This window comes from Panthera pardus, unplaced genomic scaffold (assembly GCF_024362965.1).
Source record: "Panthera pardus isolate Hobbes unplaced genomic scaffold, ASM2436296v1 HiC_scaffold_11, whole genome shotgun sequence".
In the NCBI taxonomy this organism is placed as follows: Eukaryota; Metazoa; Chordata; class Mammalia; order Carnivora; family Felidae; genus Panthera; species Panthera pardus.
Window position 1 is genome coordinate 27,498,004 of NW_026526666.1, and position 20,285 is coordinate 27,518,288.

Genomic DNA, 20,285 nt, shown 5'->3' on the forward strand with positions numbered 1-20,285 from the left:
CAGCTCTGTGCTGACAGCTCAGAATCTGGAGCCTGCTTCGGATTCTGTGTCTCCTTCTCTCTCTGCCTCTCCCCCACTCGTGCTTGCTCGCTCACTCTCTCTCAAAAGTAAACAAACATGAAAAAAAATTAAATGCACCTTTTTTGGCTCTGGGCTTCCCAGGCTGCTCTTCAAGGGGCAGAACCTGCAGAAGGCAGTCTTGGATACTTAGGATTGGGCCCATCCGGGTTCATCTTCTCCGTTTCGTGGGGCACCAGGGAAAAGGGAATGGTAGCATCAGTCTTACTCCCTAGCTCATTAAAGCTGTTTTTGTTCACCAAGAGTCTGAATGCCGGGGTTTAGTGGAGGCAAAAAGTCAGGAGAGAGGTCTTGCTGGGGAGGTAGAGTCTCAGGAGTTGCTACGAGAGGCTGAGCTGTTGTGACCTCCACAACTGGTGTTCTCCCCTTGACTGATGCTCTGAGCGTGTCCCTGTGGGCAGGAACGAGCCCAGGCCTTGCAGCCTTGGACCAGTACCCTCAGGTGACAGCGTGCTGCCCACCATGGGCAGTGTCACTGTCCACAGGGCTACTTGACAATGACGAGCACCTCAGTGCGCTTAAGGCGTGATGCCCTGATTCTGGGCTGGCTTTGGGGAAGGGAACGGTGGCGTACTGGCAACGTGGTCTTCCTAGTTGCCCTGAAACAGGTAAAAGCAGATACCTGGAAGGCACATCTCTCTCCCTACACAACTCTCCCCACCCGTGCCAGGTCAAAGAGAGGGTCTGCCTCACTGGGACCCTGATCTTCTAGTGAAGACGGTAGCACTCTGGGAGAGGGACTCTTGCAGGCTCTCAGCCTCCCTCAGTGCAAGGGCTGCTGCCGACAGGAAGCACCGTCTGTGGAATATGGCTGGCAGGCAACTCCTGTTTCCATGGTTACTATATAGGGCAGGTTAGTATTAGGGCTGCCCAAAGAAAACAATGGCATTGAGGACAACACTTGAGCGGGGGCCTTCCTCTGGCCCTTCTAACCCTCTTCCCAGATTGGGTGAACAACATTTGACCTGAAGGCATGGGGTAGACCGCCTCGAGGGTCTACCTGGCTGCCCTGGCTTTTTTCACAGGTGTGTTCCTTGGTGCAGAGGAGCAAGTCTTCCCGGAGGCCAGAGGGGGCGCAAGAGAGCACAGTTTCCCAGGAGCTCTGTGAGACACCCAGCACCACTCCCTCTCTGCCTCTCCCCCTCCTCATGAGTCCCTGGGGTCTCACTAGAGATGCTGACCCTGGTCCTGAGAAAGGCGTAATGTGTTGAAAAGCCTGAATCCAAATTTGGTCCTAACTCACGTGCACCAAATCATCAGAGAGTGACCCCAGCCCCGGGTCACTGCCTTTTCATGGGGCCGTGTGAGTAACAGGTTTAATTATAAGACATTAAAAAATCTCTTATTCGTATTTCTACATGACTGCATACCAGGTTCTGCATTCACAGGCTGGAGTCCCTGGTCCTTTGTTCTCTGCTGAGTGACATACTGTCCTGGTCTTCTGTTTCTTTGTAACTAGAATAGAATAATCACTGTGGGGAGAACATGGGAGAATTGATCAGTGTGGATGCAGATATTTAGAAGCATAACAAGTCAGTGAAGGGCACTTTGCAAATTCACGCAATTATCATCTTTAGATGCAACAACCACACATTATTTTAGTCTCCCTCCTTGGCCATTTCAGGAGAAATTTATTAAAACCTTTGAGTGCTGTTTCAGAAATTATTTTTGGTATGGAACAAAAAAAAATGTAAATGCTTAGGAAACACTTACCTAGTAAGACTAGCTCATTCTTTAATCCTGACAGAATCAATTCTTTCGACATTTGGGGGCGTTTCTTAGAGTAAACAGGGTAAGTGACAAGAGCTGTGAGTCTCCAGTGACCTGAGGATCTTTTGTTTTGCTTTTACCCTGGCCCTGGAGCATCTGATGACATAATTCTTGGTAATTTTACATGGCTGAATTATTTGCATATTTCTTTCAGGAATGCATTTCATTCAGACTTTCTGAGGGTCTGGGAGGAGTTTAGAGGCTTTGGCTGACGAATCTCTCTGAATTTCTGTGACTGATTTAAAAAGCTGTTGCCCTTCCTTTTCCCAGGCTGGAGATGGTGTTTTTTGTTTGTTTGTTTGTTTGTTTTGTAGCCTCTTGGGGAGTTTCTTAGCCTGGTGGTGCTTCTTATTTCCTGCCAAGGGGGATGAGCAGGTGAAGACTGGGCCCCTTACCTGGTGGCTGTTGGCCTGATTGATGGGCCATCTACACAGGCCATGGGCTCTGGCTGCTCAGGTGGACTTACCTTTGAACCCCGGCTAATAGAAATGAGGGCAGAGTAAATGCTTGCTCGTGGATACAGTACTCGGGTTGTGGAGGACAGTACTGAGCCACCAGCCGGCCCATCTCCAGGGGCCCCTCCAGCTCAGAATCCCCGTGAACTCTGTCACCCTTCCTGCTTGCTACTGGCTTCTTGGGAGCACTTCCATGGACCCAGGAGCTCCCATGACTGCACATCTCACCTCCAGAGTCACAGAGGAGGACTGAGGGAGCATAAAGGAAGTCAGCCTCCCCTTTCCCCACCATCCCTGTGGTGCCGACTTATTGTCACTCCATCCCCACACCCTCTGTATTTATGAGGCTGCCCCTCTGCCCCTTCAGGCCGCATCCAAGCACAGAAGCCGCTCACCAGGCATTGAACAAACACGTCTCTATTTTTACAGGCCAACTTGACCTAGTCCAAAGGCCGAGTTCTCCCGAGGATTTGCCACTAATCCTGTTGGATATTTCTCATACCTCCCTCATGCCTCATCTGGTGTTGTTCCTTTCTGCACTGAATAGGTTCTGTTTCTTCCTCATTGCAAGTTTCTGCCTGTGTGAAGTTTCAGAAAGCTTCAGGACACATTCCAGTCTTGAGTGGCCAAAGCCACAGAAAGGTAATGTTTGGAACAGTAGGAGAGGAGCTACAGGCAGAAACCTGGGTTTAACTTGAAAAAGAAAAACAAAAAACAAACAAAAAACATTGTCGAGCATCCACTGTAACTGGAATGCTAGAAGGGAGGTGATTACTTTCCCCCGAAGGTCATAGGAGGCTCTCCCTGGGGGCAAAGGCCTCAGCACAGGAGGATGGCTTGGCTGCGTGTACTGCATGGGCCTCACGGTCCAAGTCCTGGATCTGGGTTAGGCAGAGAGGACAATTCAAACAGAGTTTTCCAAGTGAAGGAGGGAAATGAGACAAATAGTGGGAAGGACCAGAAGGAGGTACATAGCCTGTCCCCCATCCTCTCAACAGACCACTCGGCCAGGTGGGAGGGCATGGGACGCTTGGGGTGTTTGCTAACAGACTTGCTAATTAAACACCGGAAGACAGTATTGCTTTGCCCACAGTGATGGCTATGCCAACGTTATCAGCTGCAAGCTACCTGCCAGGAGCATTCTAATTAAAAATAAATAGTACTGTGGGTGGGGTGGGACAGTGGGGCCAGGGACCCTGCCCACATTTCTTAGGACTTGTAGGATTGGTCCTAAAGGAAAGTCACACCCCAGTCACCTTTAGGTCCTTTCCTCAAAGGAGCCTCTGTCTAATCACAAGGTGGTGTGATGCATGCTTCCTTAACCCTTAGCTGGTAGGGTAACAGGCAAACAGATAAAGCCTCTAGGAGCAGACTGCCTGCTGCCCTAAAGCCCTGGAAAGGACAGGCTGCCTGAGGGGGATAATGATTTCTGCTGGGTCTCTAAACTGAGGGGACAGCTAAAGCCCAAAGCCTCTTCTAAGAGAGGTTAGAATTTCATCAGAAAGCAAGTCTGGTCACATGAGAATTTCTGGCACTGTGTGCATGGCAGGCTGGACACCAGCCTGCCAGAATTGAGCGAGTGGATCGTATTGGCTTCAGCGGAGGGGAAGAGTCCCAGCCTGGCCTGGGAGAAGGAGTGGCTCACTCCCCCGACCGGACCGGCCACGGGATTGCGGGCAACAGCAGCCAAGCTGCTGCCGCCGTGGGGCCAGGGCTCCGACGCCCAAGCCCCATTTCTTTTAACCCTAACGAAAGTGTGTGGTCCAGGGACTGGACACTGAAAGATGCCTAAGGAATGCAATGCTTTCCACGCCCTCTCGGCAGCCCTGTGCTGCTTCTATCACCGCAAGTCTTTCCTTGGAGCCAAGGTAGGTGCAGTTTTGAGATAAGGTGCATTGGAGATTCTTTTAGGGGCCTTGAAAGCGTTAGTCTTCTAAAAGGCACCAGAAAAAGTTTACAGCCTGCTGGCTGTAAAAACAGAGGTGCTTTCTTTGATCGGTAGACCCTGCTAAGCCCCTAGTGAACTGCCTCCCCTAGAAGCAGAATCCAGCTGCACAGAAGGAGGTTCTAGTCTGTGTTTTGGGATGAAGCTGTGTTTTTCAAGACACTTTCAGTCTCTTTGGGCTGACATTCTATACCAAAGTAACTCAGTAAGATGGAGCTATTTTTCTTCTTTCTCTCTTTGTGTCTCTCTTCCCTTGTTGGCAGTGAGTGTGAGGTGGCTGAGCCCCTCTCTCTCTGCTGAACCTGCTAGTCCATTATGTCAATAACGTATATAACATGCAGAAACCACCAGACGACTCCTTGCAAGTCTCAGCCGGGTTCCAAAGCATTTCGGCATTTGGAACTGCCTTTTCTTTACTACTCCCATTTTGAACCTTGGTTACGAGACACAAGTGCCAAAGGTTTTGCGTAATATGTCAGTGCACTATTTTGACGAAAATATTCAAAGAACCTCATTTGACTAATTCAAGACAAGACTTGTGTTCCGTTTTGCCTGCCTGTGACAACACTAGGAATGAAGATTAATACAGGTTCTCATTGATTCGTGGGTTTGTGCGCCGTGGAAGAAATCCTGTCGGTCCTAGCTTGACTGCAGACCTCATTTATTCTTGGGAAGTAGGAATCCGAAGCTCTCGTGACATTCTTCCCACCCAGATGTTGGAGCTCCGTCTCCTGAGGGACTGACTTATTTAGTGCAGGGTTATGATGTTCCGCTTCCTTCTTTTTAATAATGCTTGAAAGAGAAGATTTCTCAGGCAAACCTAACAGGAAAACCTATTAAAGGGAGAAAGAGCCCTTTGTAGAAATAATATACCCTGCGGGAGAGGAGGGTAGGCTTCTTCTGATTTTACTGCCCTGTTGGAGTGTTCCGAGTAGCTTTCTAACCATCTAGCAAAGTTTGTTTTTGTCTTTGTCAAGGAATTCGGGGCCGGGGGTGAGTAATTAATCATCGGTTAAAAGTGTTTCCTCCCTGATTTAAGAGCCCTTTTCTATCCTGGAGTCCAGTGGGGTGATATGAGGACCATGTGGTTTCTGGCCTAAATATGGATCGTTCTAGCGTCGGGTGGATGAAGTCATGCCATTAACAGTATTTTAAAGCTGTCAAAGATAGACCAGGAGGTCCCAAAGGGACCATACACTTCAGGGATTGGCAGTAGGTTTTCACTCTAATAGAAGTCCTTCCAGAAGCCAACTTCTGCTAATTCAGAAAAGTGCCGCTCAGGGTTCATATGTGAGGAAATAGCCCATAAATATCTGGGCCCAAGCGATGAGATTCTGCTTGGATGCCCCAGTTCCTTTGCAGTTATGTCCTCGGAGGCCTGCACAGAGAGGCCACAGTATTACATGGGGTGAGCCTGATTTAGCCATTCTTCAGCTCTCCCTCCCTGGCCTCCCTGTGACTGCCACTCCTGGTGGTTGACTGATGGTAGAAACATCTCCTTTCTACCCAAGGCTTCCCACCTTGCTCCCAGTTTGGTGCATCTTTGTGGAAGGGACCTGATGTGCTCACTCACCAGAAACTGACACTTTCAGACCCAACTTAGGGCTCCCCACTGAACCTCGAAGTGTGCTTCCCGTCCTGTTTTGCTTGGGCGGTCACCTCCTGTGCTTTCCGCCAGAGTTGCCCCGGTGATAATGCCGCATCACTTTATTTTATTGACTCCTACTTTAATTAGGGTTTTCGGGTCTTGGCACTCATAATTAGTTTCTGTTGCAATTAGGGTTGCAAAATTACATTGGGATTGATTGCCTGATAGCAAAGCGGAAATAAAGCTCCAGTTCTTGACCGTGTATGCTGCTTCCCTTGGCATGAATTTCTCATACCAAAAATAACACTCTGGTAGCCATGGTAACTTTCCATTTGGTCTAATCCATATCATCTCTGGAGAAACTAGAATGTTATTAATAGTGTTTGTTGTATGGGAAGAAAACTAAAAATATAAAAGCTCCTTCATTACATAGGAGACCAATCACGCTGGTGCTTTGAGGGAATAAAATCTTACTTGCAGAGATTTGATGGAATTTAGAATGTATTTAGGGGCCTCGTGTGGACTTGCATACCAAGGCCCTGGAAAAGAGTGAAACAGGGGGCCAAGAATGGAGAGGAGAATCAAGGATATGCAATCCTTGCTGGCCCCAGTGGAGTTGAGGCCAGAGACGAGATGTTCCAGCCATGTTGAGGGTCACAACCTTAACATCCCTGAAGGGGTTCACAGAAGGCAGCCAATTCACAAAAGACCAGTGGGTCTTGGGTGAGAAAAGGAAAGGCTATTTTGCTTATGCCCTGTGAAAAAGAGTTTGGAGTGAAGATATTATCGATCCATAACATTACTGAGGCATGTTCAAGTCCAAAAGTCCCTGAACATTGAATGTAATAGCCCATCCATGCGTAAGCACTCTACCGGGAGGGTGGGGTGGAAAGTGACCGTTGAGGGAGAGCCCCTGCTTTGAAGGACTTACCACAGGAGCATTAGGTCATAGTGTCATCTCATTATGTTTCCAAAAGACTTCCCAGGGTCTGAGTTCCTTCACAAGGAACACAAGTGAGTTGTCTTCCTGGAGTCTCAAAACGAGTGCTTTGAGTTGGCAGGGTGATAGTTTACCCCTTCCCCCAGAGGAGAAACCGCTTACCCAGAATCATTCAATGGAGCACCAAGGATAGAAACCAGGTTGTCTGGCTTCAAGCCCTTCAATGTCCCTTCTATGATACCACATTAAGACCATTGAAACCTAAAACAAGAAGACAGTGTGCACATAATACTTCAGTTTACAACGCAGTTGGGGAAGAATAGTGTGAACCCCAGTTTTCAGGAGAGGCTTCGGGGGGTGGGGCATGCAGAGGTAATTTTCAGAGAATAGGTAATCCTCCTACAGACGGGGTGGGACCACCTTTAGGTCTCTCATGAACCACAGAAAGAATTTGGTGAGAAGCACAATCGATCCCATTTCTGGAACTGGCAATAAGAACAAACCGCCACTCTGGTCCCTGTGTCTCTGATTTTTCTTGTGTGGAGGCCGGGGGAAAGGAGCTGAAATTTGCCTCCTTACCAATGGCCACTCCTGAGGGAAGGTCTGTGTGATTTTCACTCCAGGGGAACCTAAGAGGTGGGAGTTCCCTTGCAAGTGCAGAATAGCTGTGTTTCTGAAGGAGCCTAAACAGAGAGGTTGGAGCATAGAGACGGTACATAAATGAGTTGTTTAGTCTCGGCTAACCAGTCACTGAGTCCGGTGGCATTGGTCTTGGCAATGAGAAGTCATGGTTAGAAGGCGGTAGAATTTAAGCATATACTTTCCCACGCATAGATGTGATCGTCTTTGCAGCCATCAAGTGCTCTATAGCGGGAAGAGCTTGAATCGAGCTGTTGCTACTCTTAGGTTTTGTTTTTGCTTTCGGTCATTTCCCATGCCCCTAGAAAAAGTATTGGGAGCTCTCTGAATGCACATTTACAGCCTGAGGTGTCCCATTTGCCCATCCCTAGACGGTTGGATTCCTGGAACTTGTTTGCATTAGAAACTGCTTTCCTATGTCAGAGTGAATGTGGTAGAGCCAAGGTCCTGCTTGCCTTCCCTGTGGCCAGTCCCGTGGTGTGTTTGCTCTCGTGACAGCTTGGGCACTAGTCTTCCATCCTGGTGTTGATGATGGCCTGGGTTGCCTTAGTCAGTGGGGCTGATGCACCATCAGCACGAGCTGTGCAAAGTGGAAAAAGGCACTCGGGAAGTGTCTTTCCAAGTGACTCAGCCCCTCCTCAGGGCGGCTGCTAGTTGCTCACTTATCTCTCCTGCCCTCCAAAATAAGCCTAGCACAGCTTTTTTTTAAAGAGACCTAAATGCATTCCATTGGCATCTGGGAGCTTGTGGGATCTGGTTTCAGCATCAGGGGAAGGGAGGATATGGCTGACAGCGGCTGGGTCCCGGCACCCCCTCTCTGCAGACCCCGGAGCTTGGATCCTGGCCGAGGCCTTGTTTTTGTTGGAGAAACGTGGGTGGGAAGCAGAAATGAGACTGGGACCCTGGGAAAATTCTGTTAGTGGGTTCAGCACCTCCAGGACGACAGAGAAGCGGGCCTGTGCCAAACACTGGGGAGAGCGCTGGAGAGTCTGCATGCTGGGGCCACAGAGGCCTTCCTGCTACACCATGTGAGGGGTCTGGGGTATGTGGAAGGCCCAGGGCTCTGTAGCTGTGTTTGAAGATGTTAGAGACCACCCTGGGGCCTTTTAGCTGATGCATATTTTGGATGTCTCCAGGCCAGCAGAGGAAACTCGGGCTGTCCTGGCAGGGGAGGGGAGGGGAGGAGCGCCTCGTGGGTTTGGACTGCGGCATCTCTGTCCTCGTCTGGATTTCCAGTGCGTGTCCACAGCCCCAGGGGCTACTGTTGGAATCTGGCTCTGGCCATGAGAATGTCATGGCTTATTTTTCTGGCTTATGAAAGAACTATGATCAGTCTTTTAGTTTGTATAGAGAACGACTCTCCCCAGTGTCCACTCTGAAACACGTGTGCTTTTACAAAAGCAGTTACGCACAGACAACCAACAAGCTAGAATCCTAGTTTCTTAATAAGATGGAATTTGAGAGACCCGTGAGCCAGCCTCCTACCTACATCCCCGCCCCCCACGCCCTGCCTGTATACGAGGGCCTGCTGGGTGCTGGGGGGCCATCCAAGCTCCTGCCCTGAAGGAGCTCCCATGTCTGGTGGGGAGATGAAAGTGCAAGCGGCTCTCTCTCCAACGTGCATGGGAGGTGCAGGGCAGGCGTGACACCCGGCGTGTTGTGAGACCCTGGGCAGAGGTGTTAATGCAGCCCCGGGTCAGGGAACTTCCAGGAGGAGGTAACACTGAATGGCTCCTAAAGCAGCAGTGGGCAGAAGGACACAGGCAGGAGAGCGGGCATCACACCCTGGAGGGACGCCTGGCCGAAGCTGAGAGCAGAGAAAAGAGAGGTGGTGGGTGAGCGGATTGTGCAGGGCAGTGGGAGCCAGTGAACAGTGTGGGTGGGGAGTGGGGGGAGGTCTGGGCTCCGTCCTTTTGCAGGCAGCATGAGCTTGAGGAGCGCCTCCCCCAGCTCAGGCCCACGTCCTCGAAGCCTCCCATCGGCTCGGCTTGTCCCTGCTCAGCCCCCTGGGGTCTGCCTCCCTCCACCTTCTCTTTTGGCCCTTTTTGCACACTCGCAAGATCTTGTTTCTTCACAGCAGCAGTTAAGACCATCGGGCACAATATTTTTCCGTCCCCACTACTACCCCCACAAGCCACAACTATATCCAGCTCCAGATCCTCACTTCCTCCGAGGATGAAGTGTCCTGACCAAGGCTGGCCCTGCCACCTGTGCCCATGACCACCTCCTCTGCATAGACTTCTCTCCATTGGCCTCTCCTCAGAGACCTTCAGTCTGTCCCTCTCCACCAACACTTTCCTCTGAGTTTGTACGCATGCTCCAGTCTTTCCCATTCTAAAAATACTGCTTATTTCCATGTCTTCATTTCTTGGTCCCTGTCTTCCTCCACCCAAAAACTGATTAACACGGTCTCTGTTTTTCTCACTTCCCGGTGGCCACTCTGCCTCCTTCACCCCACCGGCAGCCTTGCCAAGTCTGGTGGATGCCGTCCAATTCTGATTTTATTGGGACTCTGCTGCACTTGGCATTATTGGCTCTTCCTTCCTGAAAGTCTTGACCGCCAGGACACCGCACTCTACTTGTTCTCCTGGATCTTTCCCAGGATCCCTTCCTGAGCTCCCACCCTATTGCTAGAGACTGAATCTTTGTGTCCCCCCCACCCCCAAATTCATGCTGAAATCCTAACCTCGGGTGTGCTATATTAGGAGGTGGTAGGTGGAGCCCTTATGAATGGGATTAGTGCTCTTACGAAAGAGCGCTCTCCTGCCCCTCTGCTGTGTGAGGACACAGTGAGAGGAGAGCTATCTAGAACTCGGAAGCAGGCCAGGCACTGAACCTGCCAGCACCTTGCTCCGGGACTTGCGTCCAGAACTGGGAGAAGTACATGTTTGCGGTTTCAACTACCCAGTATATGGTATTTATCTTACAGAAGCCCCAAAGGATTAAGACATTATCTTCAGTTTCTCTTTCTAGCCTGCCTCTTAAAAACCCTTCTGATATGCCCTCGACCCCCCCATCTCTTAGGTGGCAGTTGAGATAGGCTACCCCACATTCTGAGGATTCCCCAGTGCGTGCCCAGTCCAGCCCTTCTCTCACAGCCCCTGGATCCCGCGGCCTGGTGAGCCACTCCATCCAGACAGGGCAGGGGCATCTTAGGCTGTGCGTCCTCTTCCACAAACCTGCCCCCTCTGTGCTTCTGTGTTGGGAGTTGGTGGCTCAGCATCTTCCAGGAGCTCTGGTGTCTCTTCTCCCATTCATCTTCCACGTCTCAAGATGTCTTAAGATTTTACTCCTCAACATTGCTCTCATTTGCCTCTTGCTCCCTGACTCTGCCACCAGCACTGTGCTTCCTAACTGGTCTTCCTGCCCTACTTCTTCATAGGACGTGATTTCACCTTTATGTTTGACCTTTCTAGACATGGGGTGTGTACTGTGCCCTTAAGGCGCTACATTCCCACATGTGAACAACTCTAATTGCTAGAAGGTCTCTCTTTGCTTTGAGTCAAAATCTGTGTACCTGCACTGTCTACCTTATTCTGCAGTTAAACGGGCATGACAGCCCTTCAGGTGCATTTTTTCCTCCCATTATTGTAGGCATGTCTGTTTTGAGACCAAATTGGTTGGTATGAGTGAACACCTAGAAATAAAACAGTATGTGGGGGAGGGTAGAGGGGTGATGCTGGATGAGTTTCCTTAGGGAGTTGAACCAAGTCTGTTTGACCATCATCTAGGGATGGCAGTAGCCCAAGCCTTCAGCTATTTCCACACAGCCCTCATGTTTCCTTTAAGTCTGCTCTGTACGGACTAAACGTTTCCAGTGCTATATATACTTTGGGAGACTTGGATTCTAACTAATATTCTCTAAGTCTGAGCAAATCATGAACATTCAGGGCCTTGGTGATGTTGACTCTTGTGAGATCTAAATCTTCTTCCTGCCTACATAACTCCAGGAGCATCGTACAGATTCATGTCCGATGAATCTGAGTTGCATCGTTTTTAGGTGTCTTGTTCCTCTCAAGTTCAGCTGCTGTTTTCCTGTTTCTGCCATGACATCTGGCATGGTGATTGTGTTTCTCAAAAGCTTGTTAAACAAGATATGTGGCTGTCGAGTGCTTTGAGCTCCTGTTGGAAAAATACACCTTTAAAGTGATGTGTGTCAGGGCCCCTGGGTGGCTCAGTCAGTTAAGCGTCTGACTTTGGTTCAGGCCATGATCTCAGTGGTTCGTGACTTCAAGCCCCGCGTCAGGCTCTGTGCTGATAGCTGGGTGCCTGGAGCCTGCTGTGGATTCTGTGTCTCCCTTTCTCTCTGCCCCTCCCCTGCTCACGCTCTGTTTCTCTTGCTCTCAAAAATAAATAAACATCTAAAAAGATAATAATAATAAAGTGACGTGTGAGTTCTGTGTTGGAAGTGGTAGAGTCAATGCTTGGCCAAAACCCATCTTGTGATGAATTGTTTGGTTTAACTGAGAACCTACTGTGTACTTAGCCCTGACATACGATTGCTTTACCCCAAACCAGATGTCTGAGACAGTTATTAGTCATGGTATGTTTTTGGAGAGAGAGAATTTGGAAAGTCATCTATTCTACACCCCACGCTGGAAGGGTTTCTGACTCTTTGGATTTTCCTCTGTGTGTGTTTGGCATTTCTTGTTTTTCTTTCCAGTTAGATCTCCTAGTGTCTTTCAGCCATGATGCATTTTGTTTATTCATTCATTGTCTCATTCATTCAAGATGAATTAAGAAAAGGATGGTACAGGGGCGCCTGGGTGGCTCAGTCAGTTGAATGTCCGACTCTTGATTTTGGCTCAGGTCATGATCCTAGGGTCATGGGATCAAGCCCCGAGTCAGGCTGTGCGCTGAGTGTGGAGCCTGCTTAAGATATTCTCTCATATTCTCTCTCTCTCTCTCTCCCTACTCCCCACTCCCCCTTACTCATGTGCTCTCTCCCACGTGCTCTCTCTCCCTCTCTAAAAACAACAAAATAAAAGGATGGTACAGTTGACCCTGAACAATCCCCTGTGTAAAGTCCACATAAATTAACTGCCAACAGCCTACTGTTGACTGGGAGCCTAATGTAAACAGTCAATTAACGCATATTTTATATGTTATATGTATTATACAGTATGTCCTTACAATAAAGTAAGCTAGAGAAAAAATGTTATTAAAAAAAACCATAAGAGGGGCGCCTGGGTGGCTCAGTCGGTTAAGCGTCCAACTTCAGCTCAGGTCACGATCTCGCGGTCCATGAGTTCGAGCCCCGCGTCGGGCTCTGGGCTGATGGCTCAGAGCCTGGAGCCTGCTTCCGATTCTGTGTCTCCCTCTCTCTCTGCCCCTCCCCCGTTCATGCTCTGTCTCTCTCTGTCTCAAAAATAAATAAACGTTAAAAAAAATTAAAATAAAAAAAAACCATAAGAGAAAATACATTTACAGTACTGTATGGTATTTGCCCCCCAAAATCTGCATATAAGTGGACCTACACAGTTCTAACCTGTGCTGTTTGAGGGTCAACTATATTTGAATTAAATTGGTTTTGATTTTCTGATATTCTTCAAGTGTATTTATTTATTTTTGAGAGAGAACATGCTTGTGAGCAGGGGAGGAGCAGAGAGAGAGGGAGAGAGAGAGAGAGGATCCTAAGCAGACTCTACTCTGTCAGCATGGAGCCTCACGTGGGGCTCAAACCCACAAACCGTGAGATCATGACCTGAGCCAAAATCGAGTCGGATGCTTAACCGACCCAGGCGCCCTGATTTTCTGATATTCTTATTGAAGAGCAAATAGGGCATTTTGGTGAACAGCTATTTTCCACCAGATCACTCGTAATTTGGGTTAAGATGAATTAACAAGGTTGAATTACCAGTGGGAGAGATTTCCGGTTTGGAGCTCCTCACATTCTGAACTTTGGTCAGCTGGTCTTCAAACCCTCATCTTGGGGTCTGCCCTATTAGCCAGGGTTAGTCTCTGTTTATCCTTTCCCCATAGATGTTAACAAAGCACTGCTCTCATGGAATGAAATCTCGCTGCCAGACCCAGTGATTAATATTTCACTTGCATTATCTCATTTAGCCTGTGTGCCAACCTAGTGAGAGAGAGAAGTGGTATCGGAAGTTGAGGACATGGTTCAAGGGAGCAAAGCAGTTTACAGAGGGGGTGGCATAGGTCGCCTAGCACTCAACTTTTCATTTGAAGCCTTTTATTCCACTGACCCACTAAATGGTTAAGTGCAAGCAAGGACTTTCAGCCTTCATCCTAAGTGTGGCAGTCTGATTTCTCGTTGGGAGGAATCAGAAAACAGGGCTGCCTCGTGGGGATGATTTGGATGTTGCCCCTCTGCAGGCTGCTCTAGGAAGTCATCATCTAAATTAGATCTAGAGGGGAAGGTACCCCCAGAGCTTTCAGGGCAAGAGGCTAACAAATGGCTACAAATGGCTTGTTGAAAATCTCATTTGTGTTTCAGTTTATCTTTTCCCAGGGAAAGATGAGACCCCCTTGGAGCTGAGCACTGAGTGAGTCCATGGGTAAATAATGCTTTGTCGAGAGGGTAGAGGGTAGAAACATGACGGGCAAAGCCACCAGGGCAGGTAGCTGGGGAAGGAGCTCTTACAGTGTAATGAGCATGTTGAGCAGTTTCTCGCATGTGTAGGTAACTATTGTGAAGGGGAGCAGCCGCGAGGGTTGGTGTTGGGTGTGCTGCATTCGGTCCAACTTCCAATTCCACCTGCAGTTTTTAGACTGATCGGTCTCCTGTGAAAAATAATTTTCCGTCCCTTGGTGTTCCATCAAAATAAAGCTAGGCATCAAAAACAGTAACTTCATGATCCTGCGAGATGGAAAGGCGTAGAGACCTTGCCTAGAGAATGATGGGTGATAAAAGGTAACAGGGGTTGAACATGTAGGGGAGCTGTGCACACCGATCAGAATAATCCTAATGCAATTAGGTAAGCCTGGGGGGATCAAGTTACTGCTACGCCTAGGACGTGTGCTGTGGTAAGACTCCAGTGTGCATAATGTAAAATTAAACTAGTCTTTTTCATTCACACACATGGAAAGCCAAATGTTATTGGAAACTTCTCAGAACCTTGATAAACAAGGAGTTCCACAGATGTTCTCTTCATTTTTCCTATTTATGGTTTATGAGCCTCTTTTTGTAATACTTGATAAGGTTTGATAATGAATAAAATGAAATCTCTTGGATTTGGGCTCTTGGGGGATTTTGATGTCAGTTTCCTGTCTGTGCTAGGGTCTGATGGCCCTCGTATCATCATTTGTCTGTGAAAAGAAAAATCACAGGTAGTAGGAAAATGAAGCATCTTAATTTAATAGCAAATTGCAAATCTGTTTTTAATGGCACTGGAGTAAGAATCTGGTGTTGAGTGTGATAAATTATGCAGGTTTAATTATAAAATGGTAAAATGGCATCAAAACCCATCTGCAGAATCTTTTCTGAAGATGAGATTCTTTCTAGGATTTGGAAAGGAGAAAGTATGTCATCAAGGTACTTAAAATTAACATCAAATTAATTGAAGTGTTTCAGAATGCTAAAACTCACTGAAATTTTATGAGGTATCTTTGCTACCGATTCCTTTCTCAGAAGGGGCCAGAAGCCCTCGCTGACTTCAGATAGGATAGAGAACTCTGAGACCTTCGGCAAAACTGCTTGTGGCTGTTTGCTGTACGTTCTCTAAAGATGTCTTATCCCCTCGAAGCGGCTGTAACCCCTGTCAGGCCATGGAGCTGTTCTTTCTCGTGTCTGCGTCTCCCGTCAGACCTAGTCCAGGACACCGAGTGGCACAGTGGGCGCTCAGTAGGCCTTCGGGTTTAATCGGTGGCACAGTGTTCCAGTGACTATCAAGCTCTTGATTTGCAAGTGGCCTCCTGATTGTTCCTGCAGAACTTTGGCCAAGAAGGTGAGGTAATCGGAGGCCCCGTGTTCCAGTGGCTATCAGACTCTTGATTTAAAAGTAACCTCCTGCCTGTTTGTGCAGCACTTTAGCCGAGAGGGTGTAGTGTGTGTGGACAGAACTGCCTACAGAGCCTGCTGCGCTGAGCTTTAATGTGAGGATTGAAAGGAGCAGGCTCAGAGGCACAGGACCCAAGTGAGACCAGAGGTCCCCACTGTCAACAGCCCGACACTTAAAAGGTGGGGAACGTGCTCGGGGTCTCTCCCTTCTAGCCAGAGAGCACCTTGGTATGAATTCAAATAAGGCACCTCTCCTCGGGATACTTGATTGCCATCCACCAGGCATCCGTTGCAATCAATATGGAAATTTTCTCTGCCATGTAAGAAGGGCACCTGCTTAGATGTAATGCCACTGTGCTGTTTGTGTACTGGAGCCCACGGCCAGGCCACTTGTGTGTCCACCTGCAGGGGGGACCAGGCCGAAATGCCCAGTTGCCCGTGCCACCATTGGCTTTTATCTACCCAATAGGATATTCAAAATTTTAATTTGACATGTTTTTTCCCTCTTGGGACTTTTATTTACAAAGTTAATGGTTTACTTAATAACTAAAGCTTTTGGCTTTAATCACAGTTATTAGCACGGAAGTTGTATTTGTCTAGCCTGGCGCCCAGTAGGAAAAGTTGCATCCGTAAATTGAAGCCCTTCTTCATTTACCTTTGGAGTGATAATAAAACATTTTTAGGCAAGCCACAAGGCCAGTGAGTGTCAATAAAAGGTGGCAGAGAAGCCAGCATACAAATTGTTTCACATGGAGGCTATCTTCAAACTATCTTCAAACTATCTTCAAACGCTACCTTCTCTCCTGCCCTTGTCCCTCAGATGAAAACATCTGAGGGAGCCTGCAAAATGTTGCTGGGCTTAAAGCTTGGGGAGAACCGGATTTTCATTTTTCAGCCTGTGGGCAGGATTAAGAGTGGCAGAAGTGATTGGGATTTATTCATCCTGTGGGTTCATGATCAATTTATGCAGGTGTTCAATGGTAAAAATACCAACTGGATCTCTACAAGCCCTTGATATACTTTGGAATTTGGTTATAAACTAGTCCACTGCTTGCAGTTCAACACAGGGCAGGGACTTGAAGGGGCAGAGTTTCTGACATCTTCAAAGAATCTCATTGTTAGGCAGATTTACTTGCAAGGTGGTCCTGTAGCAGACTTAGAAAGGCTTCAGAAGGCTCTGCGCAATGGTTATCCAGTGTATGTTTTTTTCCGAGTGGGAGCTCTTTGTCCTTGTACGTTCAGGTTTTGTTAGGGATTGCAATGATGCAGGTTCCGAGGCAGCACAGGCTGGGTTCGAGATGAGGGTCTGTCGTTTTGGACTCCTGCATGGTCCCAGCCTGGGTCACGTGGTGGCTGTTCAAGGCACGTTCCTGAGGGGTTTCCCATCAGCTCGCAGGAGGACATGGTCTTCGCTCAGAAAATAGACCAATTTGGTATGATGCTCTACAACGTCAGTCGCACTTACAATTTTGGTTGTGATCATCTGGATGAGATTTCTAGAAAACTGTGACCTGAACAGTGGTTTGGTGCCACTTGATCAGAGGCCTGGACTGTTGTTGACCTCTCCCTCAACTGAATAAACCATCCAGGGCAGAAGAAAGGAAGCTTTTGAGAACCGGTAGCATGCTGGGTGCTGTGGCCTGATACTTCTGACTGGGATAGAATAGCCCAGAAGCTTGCTCCCTCCCTCCCTCCCTCTCTCTTCATTTTCTCTCCCCCTTGCCTTCTTTTCATGCACAGATTTCCTTCTTCCTTTTTCTTTTTCTTCTTTTTTCAGTTTATTTATTTTGAGAGAGAGAGAGTGCACACATGTGTGAGCAGAGGGGAGGGGCAGAGAGAGAGGGAGAGAGAGAATCCCAAGCAGGCTCCACACTGTCAGCACAGAGAATGACCTGGGGTTCAATCTCACAAATCATGAGACCATGACCTGAGCCGAAATCCAGAGTCATACCCTTAACCGACTGAGCCACCCAGATGCCCCCCTTCCCTCTTTTTATTTCAAGCAAGTTAATTGCCAGCCTTGATCATAGAATGAATGGCTAGAAAATCAGCTCAGTTTTAAAAATTCAACAAAAAAACATCCTTGACTAAACATCCAAGGCCCTGAAGGACACATAATCTGTGTACCAGGACTTCTCAATATTGTGCACATGACAATTTCTTGCACACTCACACTGTCACTCTGTTCCGTGTACTGTGGACAGCTGAGCCAGCTGGAGCTAGCCAGGAGCACTTGCTAATACAGGCCTGCAAAGCACTTGCCACCAGGGAAAGTGCCTTCTCACATGTAGTCAGTGTCACATGCACAGATGGAACCACTCACTGTTCAACACTATTCAAAACCCCCAAACTATCAACGTAGAACTGAAATAAAGAATAATAACCTGTGCACGAATAGAAATTGGTTGTTCCAACTCCTAGCTTTTTTGTTCCATTAGAACTAAATTCCCAAAGGCCAGATACCTCTAAAAACTCCTGATGGATTTTATAATTCTTTTTTTTTTTTTTTAACTCTTTAGTGAAGTAACTTACTATTTTTGCAGCCAAGAGTCCTCTTTGAAAGGGTGTTCAGATTCTAGGTTTCCAGCGAATGCCCGCTGTGTGCCAGGCACGGTACTGGTGCCGGGTGCTCTATGTGCCTTAGATCAGGTCGTCCTGTGAAGTGAGAACTCTTACTCGCTTGGTGCATACAGAAACAAGTTAAGCGAAGTCTAGAAAGATGGCCAAGATTCCCTGTTCTTGAGCAACCTCCAAATGTTCTTTTTCTCCCCACCCAGTGGCAGGAAGCTGCCACACAGAGGGTAAGAAGGCAAGCTTGGCTCCAGTCAGTAAGTGTTTACGGGGCACCCGCTGTGTGCCAGGCACGAGGCTAGGCTCTGGGAGCCAAAGGGAAATATGGCGTGGCCTCTGTCCTCAAAGAGCTTGTGTCCCGCGGACCGTACTGCCTCTTTGCCCAGCATTCATTAGTGGATTCCCTGCCCCACTTAGATAAAAACAGATTGGCTTAGTTTGGCCTTCAAGACCCCTGCCTGCCTCATCCAACTCCCCTCCCTCTTCTCCCCATTGCCCAGCCTGGGCTCCAGCCCCTGCGTTGTTAGAACCTCTGCAGGTATGTCACTGCTGATTCACAGACCCCCACTGCAAAACGGCAGTGCCCTGGCCCGTCTCCCCCACCGTCAAGCCTCTACCAGTTATTTTGCAGATATCCACAAGGGGTCCTCACATAGGCATCCATCCATAGCCCTTGTGAACTGGGCCTTCTAGCAAATTCAGACCTGGATCCTGGTATGTGGTGTCCGTATATGGCAAAGGTGGTGGTTCACTTCACTGGGGTTAAAAGAAAGGCATTCAAAGCTGAGGGGTCTGGGAGGATAGGGCGTGAAAGGGTCCGTGTCCCTCATGAACCAGGTCTGAGCCCTGGGAGAGTAAAAACCAGGCATAGGAGCCCATCAAGTTTTTTGTGGGGGTGCTAAGAAAGACTCTGGATCTCATGTCAGCCCTTGCTAGGGCACCCGTTGACTAAGGTCTCCAAGCCAGGAATGTGGGATAGTCTGTGGCATATAAGTGCAGAGTGTATGACCAGAGATGAGGGTAGGGAGATTGTTACAAGGCCATTGCAGAAGTTCTGGGAGAACAGAACAGAGCAATCTTAGTCGGAATCAGAGTGGGTGTCGGTAAAGGATAGAATCAGGAATTTCTTGACTGATAGAAGCCAGTGTTGAGGGTTTGGGTGAGGGTGAGTTTGGGTGATGAGGACAGAGGAGGTGCCAGTGACTAGGAAAGGGGGAGAGAAACAAGCTTTGCAGAGATGAATTCCATTTATTCATACTGACATCCAAGTTCTAGAATGGATTCTGGTCAGTATCCCTGCCTTGGCACCCACCATACGGGCTTGCGATAGAGATTTGTCCATCATCTGCACACTTCACAAGTCTCAGAACTGGCCTTGTGCCCCCAGCCCCGGCCTGGCCATTCTGCCTACTGCACCTGGATTACTCTGTCTAAAAGCATCTTTTTTTTTTTTTTTTTTTTTTTTTTACCTGTTGCCTTCCTAGCCAGAGATTTTCAGTGACACTCTCTCCATCTACAGTGTGAAGGTTTAGTCCCTCAGCCTCCAGTGTCCTACTCCCCTCTATCCAATCCTGCCCTCCTGGATCAGGACTCCTTTGGCACATGTGACAAGAGTCCAGGGCAAACTAGCTTAGGTCACAAGGGGATTTTGCTGGTTAATGGAGTCAGCTGGGGTTTAGGGATGTGTGCACCACTGGGACACCTTCCATCTCCTGATCCTCTTCTCCTTGAACACTCATTTCATTCTCCACCCAACTGGCTCCACATGGTGGGTCAGCATGAGATGTAGCACCACTATGCTTCTAGCCTCATGACGTTTTCATTCATTCAGTCTTCATTCAGTTCCACTTAGAAAAATCCTGGGACTAACTCTAGCTGGGTCAGCCAGTCAGCCATGATGCCCAGGAAGGTGGGGTCTGAACCACATACTTGGAGAAAAGATGGAGTGTGTGTGTGTGTGTGTGTGTGTGTGTGTGTGCGTGCGTGTGTGTGTGGGCGCGCGCGCGCGCGTGTGTGTGTGTGTGTGTGTGTGTGTAAAACCTCTGCCTGCTTCAGACCTCCTCAACCAGAACCTCCATTTGACCAAACCCAGCTGCTCTTAGCTCAAATGCCCCAAATATCCTTCCTCTTCTCAGGTTTTATCTTCAGGGTCCGATCCTGATCCCCAACCCCATGCTCTCATCCTACCCCCCCCCCCCGGCCCCTCCCACGGCATGGGGCTTCAGTGACTTTTCTCATTTTGACAGGGGAAAACCTAAGGACAGCGAGGCAGAGTAACTCAGCCAGGCTCCAGAGCAGGAAGGCAGGGATAAGATCCAGGCAGTGCTTCTCCAGAGCTC

At 48.5% G+C, this 20,285-nt stretch overlaps 1 protein-coding gene across 5 annotated transcripts in view; it reads left to right on the plus strand.

Moving 5' to 3' along the window:
- Nucleotides 1–20,285, plus strand: part of BCAR3 (BCAR3 adaptor protein, NSP family member) — a 114,258-nt gene that overhangs the window by 56,158 nt on the left and 37,815 nt on the right. Inside the window, exon 1 of one of the 5 annotated variants that reach the window (XM_019457542.2) lies at nucleotides 3,766–4,171. The exons of the other annotated variants lie outside the window; for them this stretch is intronic. Coding sequence (XP_019313087.1) covers nucleotides 4,088–4,171 — 84 coding nt within the window. The 5' untranslated portion in view covers nucleotides 3,766–4,087. Of the gene's footprint in view, nucleotides 1–3,765; nucleotides 4,172–20,285 lie in introns of those variants that run through there. 5 annotated transcript variants of the gene reach the window in all.